Consider the following 14977-nt stretch of genomic DNA (forward strand, 5'->3'; position numbering starts at 1 on the left):
AGAGGAGAACCAGAGAGGAGAACCAGCGAGGAGAACAGAGAGAGGAGAACCAGAGAGAGGAGAACCAGAGAAGAGAACCAGCGAGGAGAACAGAGAGAGGAGAACCAGAGAGGAGAACCAGAGAGGAGAACCAGAGAAGAGAACCAGAGAGGAGAACCAGAGAGGAGAACCAGAGAGGAGAACCAGCGAGGAGAACAGAGAGAGGATCTTCAAAGTCCCCTGATTGATCTTACTGCGATTGTCTCCGATGGGAAAACCTCTCAAGCTGCAATCACAACGGCTATCCGTGTGAGTCCAGACGGTCGTCGTGTCTGCTGGGATCGAGAGGGTTCGATCCTGTACCGGTCCTTGATCGGACCGGTCTGAAATCAAACCGGTCTGAAATGAAACTAGCCCGGGATTGAACCGGTCCACGATCGAACTGGTCTGAAATCAAACCAGTCCATGATTGAACCGGTCCATGATCGAACCGGTCCACGATCGAACCGGTCCACGATCAAACCTGTCCATGATCGAACCGGTCTGAAATGAAACTAGTCCGGGATTGAACCGGTCCATGATTGAACCGGTCCATGATTGAACCGGTCCACGATCGAACCGGTCCATGATCGAACCGGTCCACGATCGAACCGGTCCACGATCGAACCGGTCTGAAATGAAACTAGTCCGGGATTGAACCGGTCCGTGATCGAACCGGTCCACGATCGAACCGGTCCATGATCGAACCGGTCCACGATCGCACACGCTGCAGAATAATGGATAATCATTTGAAACGCTTTAAGTTTGTGGAAAAGCTCAGATAAATCCAATCCATCATGATTATTATTATTATGTCAGCTGATGATGAACCAGTGAGCCCGTCACACTGCCACCTGCTGGTGGGGGGCAGAGTATGTCAAGGAGGTAATCTACCTGGGGAGAGGTGGTCCTTCACCTGTTTGAATTCATTCGAGAAGAATTGACCAAAAACGGATCAAACTCAGTTTGAGAATGTAAGAATGTCATTGACCAGGACAGGATGGGGGGAAACAGGACAACGCCCCCCCCCAACAGAAACATGGTGCAGTCTGACTCTCAGGTGGGTCCAAGCGGCTGGACCGGGTTCACAATAACCTCGCCCGGTAAAAACCGGAGTTCATCACAGAACCGATCTCCTTCCAGATGGTTAACCGAGAACCATCACGACCTCAGAGGAACCAAACCACCAGAACAGTTCTGGTCAACCTGAGCCGGCACGAGGGAGGATCTGAGCTCAGTCTTTAAACCTGAAGCAGCCTTCTCATCAGGTCGACCGCTCCACGCCTGGTCCACAGCCGAGTCTTTAGAGCAGCAGCTGATTGCTTCCAGCTCCTCAGCTTTCATCGGTTCCTGATCCGAACTCCTCTGATACTCAGAGTTCCTCCTAAAGACCAAATGCTGTTTCAGCGTGTTCCTGTAGCATCTGTAAAACCCACCGTCTGAAAAGATTCTGGTTTATGAGGCAGAAACTGCCATGGGCGGGGCCACAGTCTCCCTGCACCGCCCAGTTCTGATCCAGACAAATGGACCCATGACTGTCTTTGTTTTCCTGGAATCTGGATCAGAACCGTACGGATGGATAGAAACAATGTTTCTGCTGTTGTTTTTGCTATGCTAACGCTAGCTTGTAATTGTGAGGAGCTTTAAGCTAACGGGAAAACGCGTGGAAAAAGGGATGCTGGGATATCAACAAAGGGTTGCTTCCGTGTCCCTCCCACAACCCAATTTCCATTAAGCTCCAGCTGTTCTGCAGAAAATATGTCTTAAAATATGACACAAACTTTTTGGTTTGGTCTAAAAACCACATCATCATAATTTACCACCAACGCTTGGAGGAGAGTTTAAAACAGAGTTGGAGCGGACTTCAGGTTTCCAGCGTTTGTCTGACTGCAGCGTCTGCACGCTGATGTGAAACATTCCTGTCAAACCAAACTCAGGGTTTAGACTGCGAGGGCAGACAGGGCGGTGCAGGACGAGAAGCCCCGCCCCTGCAGCGCCCGCAGACGGCTCCACACTCACCTGCTGCCTCTGGCAGGTACACAGCAAAAGCAAACACGCTGAGGACTGGAGTTCATGACTCACAGCCTGGCGGCGCCTGGGCCTCTGCTGCTCGCCTCACGGCGCCACCTCTGAGTCTGCAGACCTGCAGGTTCCCGCCTCACACGGGTTCTGCCAGTCCGAGTGTCAGAACCACTGAAGAACTCGATCATTTCTGACCAACTGTTCTGGAAACAAAGGAATTAAACCAAAGGAACAACCTAGAACTCCAGGCCTCGAGGGCCGCTGTGTCAGCATGATTTCCAGAAGTTCAAGCTCTGCTAATGATGGATTACCTGGTACAGGTGTGCCCAGCCATTTAGAACATGCCAGAGCAGGTATGTTAGTAAAATGTAGGAATGCAGCCCTCGAGGCCTGGAGTTACCTGTACCTGCTCTAGACTGAGGCTTTCATTTTGTAAAATGTACTTTTTTTCCATTTACCGTGTAGCCCCTCCCACTTTCACCCTGACTGTAAACATTGGTTTCCTTCCCTGTCACGAACACTGAACTATGGAGCCAAACATGTATAGAGAAGCAGCTTTTATTTTGAAGTTTCTGATTTGGAGCTTGTCATTTGTTCAAAAACTACATTCAAGCCTAATGACTCAATATTAATATTAGAGGTGGTGGTGGTATTATTATTATTATTATTATTATTATTATTATTATTATTATTATTATTATTATTATTATTATTATTATTATTATTATTATGGGCTGCACGGTGGCGCAGTGGTTAGCGCTCTCGCCTCACAGCGAGAAGGCCCCGGTTCGACTCCCGGCTGGGACCTTTCTGTGTGGAGTTTGCATGTTCTCCCCGTGCATGCGTGGGTTTTCACCGGGGACTCCGGCTTCCTCCCACCGTCCAACAACATGCTTCATAGGTTCATTGGTGACTCTAAATTGTCCCTAGGTGTGAATGTGAGAGTGAATGTGTGTGTGATTGAGGCCCTGTGACAGACTGGAGACCTGTCCAGGTGAACCCCACCTTCACCCATCAGCAGCTGGGATAGGCTCCGGCACCCCCGCGACCCCGAAAGGGAAAAAGCGGTCAAGAAGATAGATGAATGAATTATTATTATTATCTTTTTGACAACATGTTGGTAACTGTGGTGTGGAGGGCTACCACGATTAGTCGACAACTGATCAACTATTAAAATAGTTGTCGACATAATAGTGGATTAATCATTACTTTCTATTAAATGGAGTCAGAGTGCAGTAAAGTTGACAGTTATAATGACATTCTTCTAGCTTTATGGACTATTTTGACATTTATCAATGTTTGTTAGGATATTTTGAAGTTTAGCTGATATTTCACAAACATGCTAGATATTTTGGCTAATTTAGGAGTTTTTTGTTTTTTAGGCAAATTTGGCATTTAACTAATATTTTAGCTGGCTATGAGCTTCAGCGTTTTCAGCTATCAGCAGTACCATCTTCAGCTATCAGCACTAGCATCTTCAGCTATCAGTATTAGCATCTTCAGCTATCACCACTAGCATCTTCAGCTATCAGCACTAGCATCTTCAGCTATCAGTATTAGCATCTTCAGCTATCACCACTAGCATCTTCAGCTATCACCACTACCATCTTCAGCTATCACCACTACCATCTTCAGCTATCAGTATTAGCATCTTCAGCTATCAGTATTAGCATCTTCAGCTATCAGTATTAGCATCTTCAGCTATCAGCACTAGCATCTTCAGCTATCAGCACTAGCATCTTCAGCTATCACCACTAGCATCATCACTGGTAATGCTGCATATCTAGTTTATAAAATAGTTTAAAGCTAATGATGGTTAAGATGTGTTTTACATCCAGTTTGCACATGACCTGATTAGTCGACTAATCAGTAAAAAGAATCGGCGATGAATTGATCCATAAAACTATGGTTTGTGTCACACTTGATCATTTTTATAGCAGGGTACCAGCTGTGAGGCTGGCAGAGAACATAACCGCCTCTTATCCAGACGTGACACGTGTTCATTTCCTTTGGTTCCTCTAGTGGCGGATTCCACATTGCGACCATTTCTTTAACTACAATAACTCGCCACAAGAACGGGTTAGAAACGTGCTTTTGTCCTCCTAACATCCTTACATTTTTCTCTTCCTGACTGGGCCGGATTAGACCATCTGGCGGGCTGCGTTCGGCCCGCAGGTCGTATGTTTGACCCACCCGGATTAAGGCTAGTGGTAAGGCTACGTACACCGCGGGTTAGCATCATTGTTAAGCCGGGCTACACCTGATCCGGTACCACAGTTCTGTTTGGGACTCACGACTGGTTTGGTAACGGAGTTTAGCGGAAACTTTCTACGTTGTGAAAAAATGTTGATGTCATCAACGAATATTCTTCAATCTTTATGGGTGAACATAAAAACATGTTGAATATATAAATGAAGGACTGTGACCCCCCATCACACCCACCTTTCCTCCAGACTGCTCAGGTTGGGTTCAGGATTCATTTATCTGATTCAGAGTCTGAAACTTTTTCAACGGTCTTTTGGAAAAGAATCTTTTTCTGACCGATCTGAGCTGATGGGAGGTGGGACCGCCATCGCCGGTTCCTTCTGAGAGCCAGTGGCAGAGCTGCTCCGACCACAGAAGAAGAGAACCGGATCCACATGTTTTAATGATCTATGATCCCGTCTTCTAACCGGTGAATCCCGTGAAGTTCTTGACCTTCTGTTCTTCATTGTAACCCGAGAGGTTCCTGTTGTCTTCACACAGCGCTCACCTTCCAAATTCTCTGAAATGAACACAGTTCTGACCCGGACTGAAGGGCGCCGCTCCTGACGTCAGCAGATTGAGTGTCAGACGAGCTGGAACGAGTTTATCTTCTTCCCACAGAACCTGAACGCATCAGATTCGACAACAACAGATGAAAGACGATACGCAACTAACTCAACTCTGTCCGCTTCAACACACCCTCCCTAAGAACCAGAACCGGACCGACCACACCCTCCCCGTCTGTCCACGCCTCAGCGGCCTGCTTTAGCCAGGGGTCTTTTATTTTGAAGAGCTGGACTGGTTGAGGGCCGGGGCCCCTTTGGGGTCACTTTTCTTACAGTAGGTGGCATCGTTAGATGACAGCAGAATCGTGGAGCTAAAAGGGTTTTTACTTTGGATTTATTTGTGGGCGGGACTAAGAAAGCTCATCTGATTGGATTAGAGCTCAAACTGCTGCTTCATTCGGTTCTGGTCTTCATTGACGGGCGAATGGACCAAATGTCCGGCCCAGTTCCACATCCATAGGACGATGTTAAAGTGGGCGGAGCAAACTACAACCAACAGCCTCATTTTGTTTGTTCAGAACCCACAGCGTGGTGTCAGATCCAGTCTGTGGTTCCCCCAGAGACCGGCTGGTGAGTCCAGCGTGATCTCCTCTGGACTCTGACACAAACAAGAGAACCCACTCAAAGCGGGTCAGCACAGGGGGTTCTGAGGACTCTGGTGGCCCAAAGATCTGATCTGAGCGCTAAACGGACCACACCTGCAAAGTTCTGGCACTTCCAGGACTTCCCAGGATCCCCCATGATCCAGGAGGGCTGGTCTACTGCTCCATCAACAGAACCGAACCTCCTGGTTCTGGACTGGACTCTGCTCTTTAGACCTTAGAGTGGATGCTGGAGACTGACAGTTCAGGACAGACCCCGGGTCAGACGTTCGGGTCAGCTTGATAAATTGGGGAACTACCACCCCCGCCTGTCACCACGAGGCCCCGCCCCCGCGGGCACGTGAGGCTGTGTTGTCATCCCCACCGGGATTAAAAAGTCCCACAAACAGCAGAGTAACAATCCTCACGCGGCGCTCCAACACCTTGGCTCATCACGTGACCCAACTTTACCTTCAAAAGAAAAAAAACTCGCTCTTCATTCCTAACCCAGATCAGAGAGAGCAGGTCGGGTCAGCACGCGGCCCCGGGGGATGCGGGTCACCCCACCTGAGGACAGCCCCCCGGAAGCGCCGCGCGCGTCTGGTGCTCACGAGCCGCTGCGGAGCCTCGAAGCCGGGGTCCGGACGGAGCCCGCAGCCGCGGCGGAGGACGGCTGCCGGGCGCCGCCGGGACGCCGCGGAGCTCCCGCGCGCGGGGTGGGGGCCGCAGCTTCACGTCGGGGGGAGGAAACCTACCAGCGGCTCCTGTTTCTTCATCTTCTTCCGTAAAATCCCACCGAGGAGCGACCTTCTCTGCGGAAACACTGTCCACCATGTTCGCGTCACTGCCGGCGGACACTTCCGCTTACTACTTCACAATAAAAGACGGAAGTGACGTCACGGCGGCAGTAATGTTTGAATCTTTTTTAGTGATTTTTGAGTAGATTATGTTCGTGTTCGACGTGTTTTCCCCTGGACTCCTTGATACTGTCGGATGTTGGTTTCCAGGAGAGATTCCCGCTCACTCTCTTGGCTCGTTCCACTTTTAGAGGGTTTGAAAATGTAAACTGTTCAAGAGTTCAAGATCTTTTGAAATGGGGATAATTTTCTTTGAACATGTTTTTTTAAACTTTCTGTGTAAACACAGTTTAGAATATTTCTGATGTCATTACATGATTCTGTTTACTATTTAAGAGCTTCAATGACATCTCTATGAGACTTTTCACGTAACTTTTTGTACAAATAAAAACAGGCAGGAATATTATTCCAGAATGAATCAAACCTTAAAAAACCTTCAATATTTTACTCTCTGTAAAAATATATTTTGTCAAAAATAAAATGATCTGGAGGGCCAGATCTAATTATCTGGAGGGCTGGATCCAGCTCCGAGGCCTTGACTTTGACACGTGCACACAGATGTCAAACTCAGTCGCACAGGGGGTCACAACCCAAGTGACGCCTTAGGTCGAACAGGATAAACATTTCTTGAACACACCAGAAAAAGTTTTTAAAACTTAAAAACATAACTTTTGAACACAATTATAAATAAAAACAGGCAGGAATATTATTCCAGAATAAATCAACCTTAAATAACAACATTTTCCTCTTCAAAAACTAGATTTTGACAAAATTCGTCAAAAATAAAATGGGCCTTTACTTTGACACGTGCTCTAGATAAATGGTCATCTTGGGACTGTAGTTATAACACCTAAAGGCTTGTTTAATGTTCAATAGGTTTTCCATTTATTTATTTATTTCTATGTAATAATCTAATTTTAAAAAAATTTTCAGCTGCTTTGGCCTTTATTGTGGTCAGTTAAGCTTTTCCCTTCTTCCCATTTAACTCTGTAGCTGATCAGTTAATATTAACATCTACAATCAGTTCAGGAGAAAGGGAATTTTTCTCATTTTCTTCCAGAAAATGTGAACTAGAGATGAATTCATCATAATAGAAGCCTTTAAATGGTCAATTAAAACATAAAAAATGAGTCGTTGTGAATGTGAGCAACACATCAGACCCATGAAAGAAAGACTTTTGTCTAAAATAGAGGCAGAGTTGTTGTAGAAAGGAAGTGATCACATTTGTGATCTCTGATAAGCATGTTCGTGTTTTCCAACAGAGGAAGGAAATCGTTCTTAACAACTGTCAACAAAGTCTGTAAACAAACAGTCTGCCTGGAGTGTAAATAAAAACAAGTTTAGCTAAAAATAACTCACTTAGAAACTGACATTTTTATGTCTAATTTCAGAGAAAATAGTGAGTCAAACACGTTCTTTTAATGCTATTGTTGAAAATTCTATTCTGTCTTAAAATTTTCTTAATATAGTTCCATTTTAGATGTTCTGTTCTTTATGACTGAATAGCTTTTATTTTTCAAACAAGCTCTCCACTTCCTGTCATCTTCCGTAAATGCACCGCCTCCACCTGTCCAGTGGTGGCTCCCGCGTGCCGTTGATGCTAGAATGTTCCTCTGGTTCCAAATCCTAGATTGTCTGTGCAGCAGATGGTTCCATCTCGGTTTATTTCCTGAGCTGAGCAGAGGTCGACATATCGTCTAGAATTGGACCGTCACAAAAATAAAAGTTTGGATCACGGATCCGACCAACCGACCCTCTCAGGTCTATGTTGAAGTTCTGAGGAGGATACAGTTGATGGTTGAACCTTAGATTCAGGACAAACCGGGAAGTTCTATTCCAGAACCAGACCCTACTGAACTCTCTAGCCATAGGTGGTCCGAGTCTGGGTCTCCCTGTCCCGGTCCCCAGCCCAGATACAATACAGGCTTGTGTCAGGAAGGGCATCCGGTGTAAAACTGTCAAACCAAACATGTGACTCAGAGGAAGCTGTTTGGCTGGTCCAACCCCTAAAAAGAAGTAGTGAAGTTCTCCTCCTCCTTCTCTGCCCTCACGTTAAAGAACAGAAATGATGGCTGTTCTCTTTAACTTTGTTCCCTCGATCATTTCTTTGTCTGTAGGTTTGAGGTGTTTTCTTTCCTGACGCTCTTTCTAACCCATGTCTGCGCTCATTCTAGTCCAGGGGTCTGCGACCTTAAAGAGCCGTTTGCTGCAGTTTCTTACGGACCAGAAGCCAACGAGAGCCACAAAGTCCCTCTTAATCATTCAAAAAATTCTCATTATTTATGCTTTTATGGTTATTCAAGATTTTTTATTTTGCTTTTGAATTATGTTTCATAATTTGGTCTTCCATATTTAAATTGAATGTTTCTTACTGCTGTTTTTTAAAGTAATTTGCTTGTTTTGTAAGCGTCTTTGAGTATCTTTTAAAAGCGTCATATAAATAAAATGTGTTATTATTATTATTTATGAATGTAGCTTTTAAATATTTCAATTATTGAATTACAACAGTGACTATATGTATATAACAGTGGTTAGCGCTCTCGCCTCACAGCGAGAAGGCCCCGGTTCGACTCCCGGCTGGGACCTTTCTGTGTGGAGTTTGCATGTTCTCCCCGTGCATGCGTGGGTTTTCACCGGGGACTCCGGCTTCCTCCCACCGTCCAAAAACATGCTTCATAGGTTAATTGGTGACTCTAAATTGCCCCTAGGTGTGAATGTGAGAGTGAATGTGTGTGTGATTGAGGCCCTGAGACAGACTGGCGACCTGTCCAGGGTGAACCCCGCCTTCGCCCATCAGTAGCTGGGATAGGCTCCGGCACCCCCGCGACCCCGAAAGGGACAAAGCGGCCAAGAAAATGAATGAATTTATAACTTATTTTTTACTTTTGACAGCAGTACACACTAGTTCTTTCCAAAGTAAAACCCACCTTGTGTCTAAAATGGTCCTCCAGCTGCAGCAGCTTTATTTAAATTAAAGATGAAAGACTGTCATTTTAAACTGCATTTAATAAAAACTTCAGCCACTTTACTGTAATTTACTTAAATAAAAAAACTTTTAGAAACTTTTATTTGACTAACTATGAATTAAAACACACATTTAAAGAACATTTCTAACGAATTTCTGATAGTATTTTTTTTTGCTTGTTGTTTGACATTTTAAAAATCTAAACATAAAAGACAAGACTTAAATAACTATTCTATTATTGATTCAAACGATGTCATTTTTTTATTATAGCTAAAGAGCCCAATAAAGGGATAAAGGAGCCGCAGGTTGCAGACCTAGTAGCTCGTTTTCAGGAACAGAGCAGCGCCTGTTGCTATTACACGATCTTTGTTTGCAGCACAGATCAGCAGGGGCGCTGACAGAGAGCTTCCGGTGTGCCCCGGAAACACAACAACAGCTGAGTGTGCGTGACTCAGACTCATCATCTTGCGGCTCCTCACCATCGTTTTTCTGTAACGAATTGTTAAGTTGGCGTCGCGGGAAGATGGTAACCATTCGGTTATTGTAGCGGGAAAACGAACAAACGGGAGAGTTTTAACCCCGCGAGCCGCCGTCAGCACCCCCTACCCTCCCCGCGTGCGCGCGCGCGCCTCCGTAGGAGGTCAGTATCGGAGCCGCGCAGGCGCTGTTTGTTTGTTTTGACGGTTAAATAGATTTCGGTGTTGAAGCGAGAAGAAAGCGGAAACTCTCCAGAAGCCAGGTGTGCGCATGCGTGTTCGGCTGAAGTAACGAGTCCGGTCTGGTTTCAAACCGACCGTCAGACCAGAGTCCGCTGCTTCACGGTTTTGTAAGGGGCCCTGTCGGTTCGGAACTGGTTCCGATCGACTGGTAAGCATTGGCACCAGGCGAGGGGGTCCAGTGGAGGGGCTGGTTCCGGTCCCACTGACGGTGCGCGTGCAGGTAAACCTGTTTGAAAGGTTCGGTAATGGGACCTGAACGCTGGTGTTCAAGAGTAATCTGATTACTGTAATGACCAGTCAACGGTGTATACTATATAACGGATTGCTGTCATTTATGTTAATGTTGATGTGGAAGTAATCCGATTACTCTCGTCACTGTTTACTTTGATGCTAAGGTAATCCGATCACTGTTTTTTGTATTGGTGGTGAAGTAGTCTGATTACTCTCATCACTGTTTACATTGATGTTAATATAATCAGATTACTCTCATCACTGTTTACTTTGATGTTAATATAATCCGATTACTCTCATCACTGTTTACATTGATGTTAATATAATCAGATTACTCTCATCACTGTTTACTTTGATGTTAATATAATCTGATTACTCTCATCACTGTTTACTTTGATGCTAAAGTAATCCGATCACTGTTTTTACTGTTTGCATCGGTGGTGAAGTAATCTGATTACTCTCATCACTGTTTACATTGGTGCTGAAGTAATCCGGTTACTCTCATCACTGTTTACCTTGACGCTAATATAATCCAATCACTGTTTTTACTGTTTACATCGGTGGTGAAGTAATCCGATTACTTTGGTCACTGTTTATCTTGATGCGGAAGTAATCAGATTACAGCCGTTACTGTTTAAATTGGTGCTGAAGTAATCTGATTACTCTCATCACTGTTTACATTGATGCTGAAGTAATCCGATTACTCTCATCACTGTTTACATTGATGCTTAAGTAATCAGATTACAGCCGTAACTGTTTAAATTGGTGCTGAAGTAATCCGATTACTCTCATCACTGTTTACCTTGATGCTAATGTAATCCGATCACTATTTTTTACTGTTTACATCGGTGGTGAAGTAATCTGATTACTTAAAGCAGAGGGATTTACATGACTGGGGTTGGATGCAGCTGTCTGGTCATCAGGTTTGTGTGGGGAGGGGCTCACATGCCGTCCTGCTGGTGTCTGACAGGCGGCGGCGGTGAGGCGCCATGGGGAACCAGCTGGCGGGCATCGCGCCCTCGCAGATCCTCTCCGTGGACAGCTACTTCTCTGACATCCTTGACCACGAGTACGACAAAAGTTTGGGCAGCACTCGCTTCTTCAAGGTGGCCCGGGCCAAGCACCGGGAAGGTCTGGTGGTGGTGAAGGTCTTCGCCATCCAGGACCCCTCCCTGCCGCTGACCAGCTACAAGCAGGAGCTGGAGGAGCTGAAGATCCGCCTGCATTCCTGCCAGAACTGCCTGCCCTTCCAGAAGGCCACGCTAACGGAGAAAGCTGCCATCCTGTTCCGGCAGTATGTCCGGGACAACCTGTACGACCGCATCAGCACGCGGCCCTTCCTCAACAATGTGGAGAAGCGCTGGCTGGCGTTCCAGATCCTCAGCGCAGTGGACCAGGCGCACAAGGCCGGCGTTCGCCACGGCGACATCAAGACAGAGAATGTGATGGTGACCAGCTGGAACTGGGTCCTGCTCAGCGACTTCGCCAGCTTCAAGCCCACCTTCCTGCCGGAGGACAACCCCGCCGACTTCAACTACTTCTTCGACACGTCCAGACGCCGGACGTGCTACATCGCCCCTGAGAGGTTTGTGGACGGGAGCATGTTCACCACGGAGAGTGACCAGAACACGCCGCTGGTGGACCTGACCAACAACAACCAAAGGAGCCGAGGGGAGCTCAAGCAGGCCATGGACATCTTCTCTGCAGGTACGGAGCTCTGAGGTGCAGGGGGGCTGAGGGCGGGGCCACCGCCATGCTTCAGCGCATCTTTGTGCTGCAGGTTGCGTGATCGCAGAACTCTTCACGGAGGGCGTTCCCCTCTTCGACCTGTCCCAGCTGCTGGCGTACCGGAAAGGCCTCTTCCAGACAGAGCAGGTCCTCCAGAAGATCGAGGACCCGAGCATCAGAGAACTGGTACCTCCTCCCACTCATGCTCGCCCCATAGGGGCCCCTCAGGGTCACTGTCAGCATCAGAGCTGGTACCTCCTCCCACTCACGCTCGCCCCATAGGGGCCCCTCGGGGTCACTGGTACCTCCTCCCACTCACGCTCGCCCCATAGGGGCCCCTCGGGGTTAGGTTAGCCTCAGCATCAGGTCCTGCCTCTCACCTGTGCGCTCATTCTCAGGTGGCTCAGATGGTCCAGCGGGAGCCAGAGAAACGCCTGACAGCAGAGGAGTACCTGAAGCAGCAAAGGGGCGGAGCCTTCCCTGACATCTTCTACACCTTCCTGCAGCCCTACATGGCGCAGTTCGCCAAGGAGACTTTCCAGTCGGCCGAAGAGCGAGTCCTGGTGATCCGCAAAGACCTCGACAACATCCTACACAACCTTCGAGGGGGTGGGGCTTATCTGTTCCTCATCTTCCTTTAGTTTCCTCAGCTTAACATGTGTTGGTGCTGGATTTCGGGGATTCAGTTTCCTGACGCCTCTTCCCTCCCAGGCTGCTCCTCTTCCTCCGTGGACGGCGGCGATGGCGTGCCGAGCCCCCGGGAGGAGCAGGGCCTGCTGGTGCTGGTGTCCGTCATCACCTCCTGCCTGCAGACGCTGCACTCCTGCGACTCCAAGCTGGCGGCGCTGGAGCTGGTTCTGCACCTGGGCCCGCGGCTCAGCGTGGACATCCTGCTGGACCGCATCACGCCGTACCTGCTGCACTTCTGCAACGACCACGTGCCGCGCGTGCGCGCGCAGGCCATCCGCACGCTGACCAAGGTGCTGGCGCTGGTGAAGGAGGTGCCGAGGAACGACATCAACATCTACCCCGAGTACGTCCTGCCCGGCGTCGCACACCTCGCCCAGGACGACGCCACCATCGTCCGGCTGGCGTACGCAGGTACGGTTCCGGTCCGGAAGCCTCGCCGATCCTCTGCAGTCAGCTGATGGATGTGTTAGGACTCAGGCAGGGGGTGGGGTCAGAGCGTGCCCCGCCCCCTCATGTCTGCTGACGTCTTCCGACCTGCTTTCACAGAAAACATCGCTCACCTGGCAGAGAGCGCGCTCCGCTTCCTGGAGCTGGTCCAGGAAAACAACGTCAACTCGGAGCAGGACGTGAGTGGCGAGGACGGCGAGGAGAACAACCACCCCAGTGACAACTACGACTCCGGTAAGCGGGGTGGGCGGAGCTCTTCTTGTGTGCTGTCTTTGGTGACGCCGCCGCCTGTCCCCAGAGCTGCAGGCGCTCCACGAGATGGTGCAGCAGAAGGTGGTGACGCTGCTGAGCGACCCCGAGAACATCGTCAAGCAGTCGCTGATGGAGAGCGGCATCACGCGCCTCTGCGTCTTCTTCGGCCGCCAGAAAGCCAACGACGTGCTGCTGTCCCACATGATCACCTTCCTCAACGACAAGAACGACTGGCACCTGCGGGGGGCCTTCTTCGACAGCATCGTGGGTGAGCGGCCGCTCGCCGCCGGCAGACGCCGCTGGCAGACGCCGCTGGCAGACGCCGCTGGCAGACGCCGCCGGCAGACTCTGCCTCACCGCCGTGTCTCCTGCTTCCAGGCGTGGCGGCGTACGTGGGCTGGCAGAGCTCCTCCATCCTGAAGCCCCTCCTACAGCAGGGCCTGAGCGACACGGAGGAGTTCGTCATCTACAAGGCGCTGAACGCCCTGACCGCCATGTGCCAGCTGGGGCTGCTGCAGAAGCCGCACATCTACGAGTTCGTCAGCGACATCGGTAAGCTCCGCCTCCACGCTGAGCCCCTGGTGACCCCCTGGCAGTGGGTTTTCATACGGAATCGTGCAGCTTCTGCCTAAAATCACCAAGATTTCATCTTCGCTTCATCTGCAGCCGCACTTTTTCGGACAGAACCCGTTACCTGTCCAGACAGAACCCGTTACCTGTCCAGACAGAACCCGTTACCTTTCCGGACTGAACTCCTGGGAGGTTGATAGTGAGGACAAATCTTCTTCTCCTGAGAGCCTCGTTAGGTTCAGGGTTGGTCGGCTTCTTTTTGAACGATGTCCAGTTTTTCCGTCAAAGTCCATCTTAAGAACGGCTCTCACCATAAATCAGCAACTACATCAACTTCTCCACTTTCTTTCATTGTTTACTCCAAAACAGCGAGTAACTCAAACAAAAATCCAGAGCAGCTACTGTCTACAGAACACAAGAAGTTAGCTTCTACTAGCACCAGCTTTGACCATCCAATCAGAGGAGATGATGTCATCATGAAGCTCCAGAGACTCAAACTCTGATTGGTTGGATCAACATAAACGTGTTCATAAACGTTGATGGCCAAACTGTTCGTGAGGACGGGAGCGCTGACTGGATGAGAGTAACCCCGCCCCACACGGCTCAGCCGTCCCTCAGGCAAACTTCCATGAACATAGCAACAAGTGAGGGCTGAAATCTGATTGGTTAGAAACTGTCATGTGGTTTAGATGGTTCTCCTCAGGGTACGCCGCTGCGTAAATATGATGATGGCTTTTCGGGACTCCGTCATGTCGATGGAACCATTTGTTCATTGTTTGAGAGATGATGGATCCATTTAGTTCTATTTATTGATCACTTCCTCCCAGAGCGTTCACTTTGCAGACGTCTGTCAGCTCTCGTCTTCTTTCTCTTGAAACGTTTTTCCAGGTTGTAGCTTCTTTGAGACACAAAGAGACGCTGTCTGTCAGTTTAAACGTTTATTAAGAGTTTCTGATCCTGAACTCCGACTGTGAAACTCTGACTGAACTGTTCTTGTCCGCCTCTCGCTCATTCTGCTGCCGTGTCTCGCTGAGCTTTATGATGGTAAAATATTGTGATGCGTTCGTGATTTGCAGAGTTAACCCCC

General features: G+C 48.6%; 3 protein-coding genes across 3 annotated transcripts in view; 1 reads left to right on the plus strand and 2 right to left on the minus strand.

The window, feature by feature from the left end:
- The window catches only part of atp2c1 (ATPase secretory pathway Ca2+ transporting 1), a 20371-nt gene extending 14077 nt beyond the window's left edge, over positions 1 to 6294 (minus strand). Inside the window, exon 1 of the mRNA XM_024258373.2 lies at positions 6187 to 6294. Coding sequence (XP_024114141.1) covers positions 6187 to 6207 — 21 coding nt within the window. The 5' untranslated portion in view covers positions 6208 to 6294. The remainder of the gene's footprint in view (positions 1 to 6186) is intronic.
- The window catches only part of sostdc1a (sclerostin domain containing 1a), a 441057-nt gene that overhangs the window by 256395 nt on the left and 169685 nt on the right, over positions 1 to 14977 (minus strand). The gene's annotated exons all lie outside the window — the stretch shown is intronic.
- The window catches only part of pik3r4 (phosphoinositide-3-kinase, regulatory subunit 4), a 12768-nt gene continuing 7445 nt past the window's right edge, over positions 9655 to 14977 (plus strand). Inside the window, 8 exon segments of the mRNA XM_024258223.2 lie at positions 9655 to 10192; positions 11174 to 11910; positions 11984 to 12117; positions 12330 to 12540; positions 12643 to 13032; positions 13168 to 13302; positions 13367 to 13588; positions 13699 to 13901. Of these exon segments, the coding sequence (XP_024113991.1) occupies positions 11193 to 11910; positions 11984 to 12117; positions 12330 to 12540; positions 12643 to 13032; positions 13168 to 13302; positions 13367 to 13588; positions 13699 to 13901 (2013 nt within the window). The 5' untranslated portion in view covers positions 9655 to 10192; positions 11174 to 11192.

This window comes from Oryzias melastigma, linkage group LG16 (genome assembly GCF_002922805.2).
Source record: "Oryzias melastigma strain HK-1 linkage group LG16, ASM292280v2, whole genome shotgun sequence".
Lineage (NCBI taxonomy): Eukaryota > Metazoa > Chordata > Actinopteri > Beloniformes > Adrianichthyidae > Oryzias > Oryzias melastigma.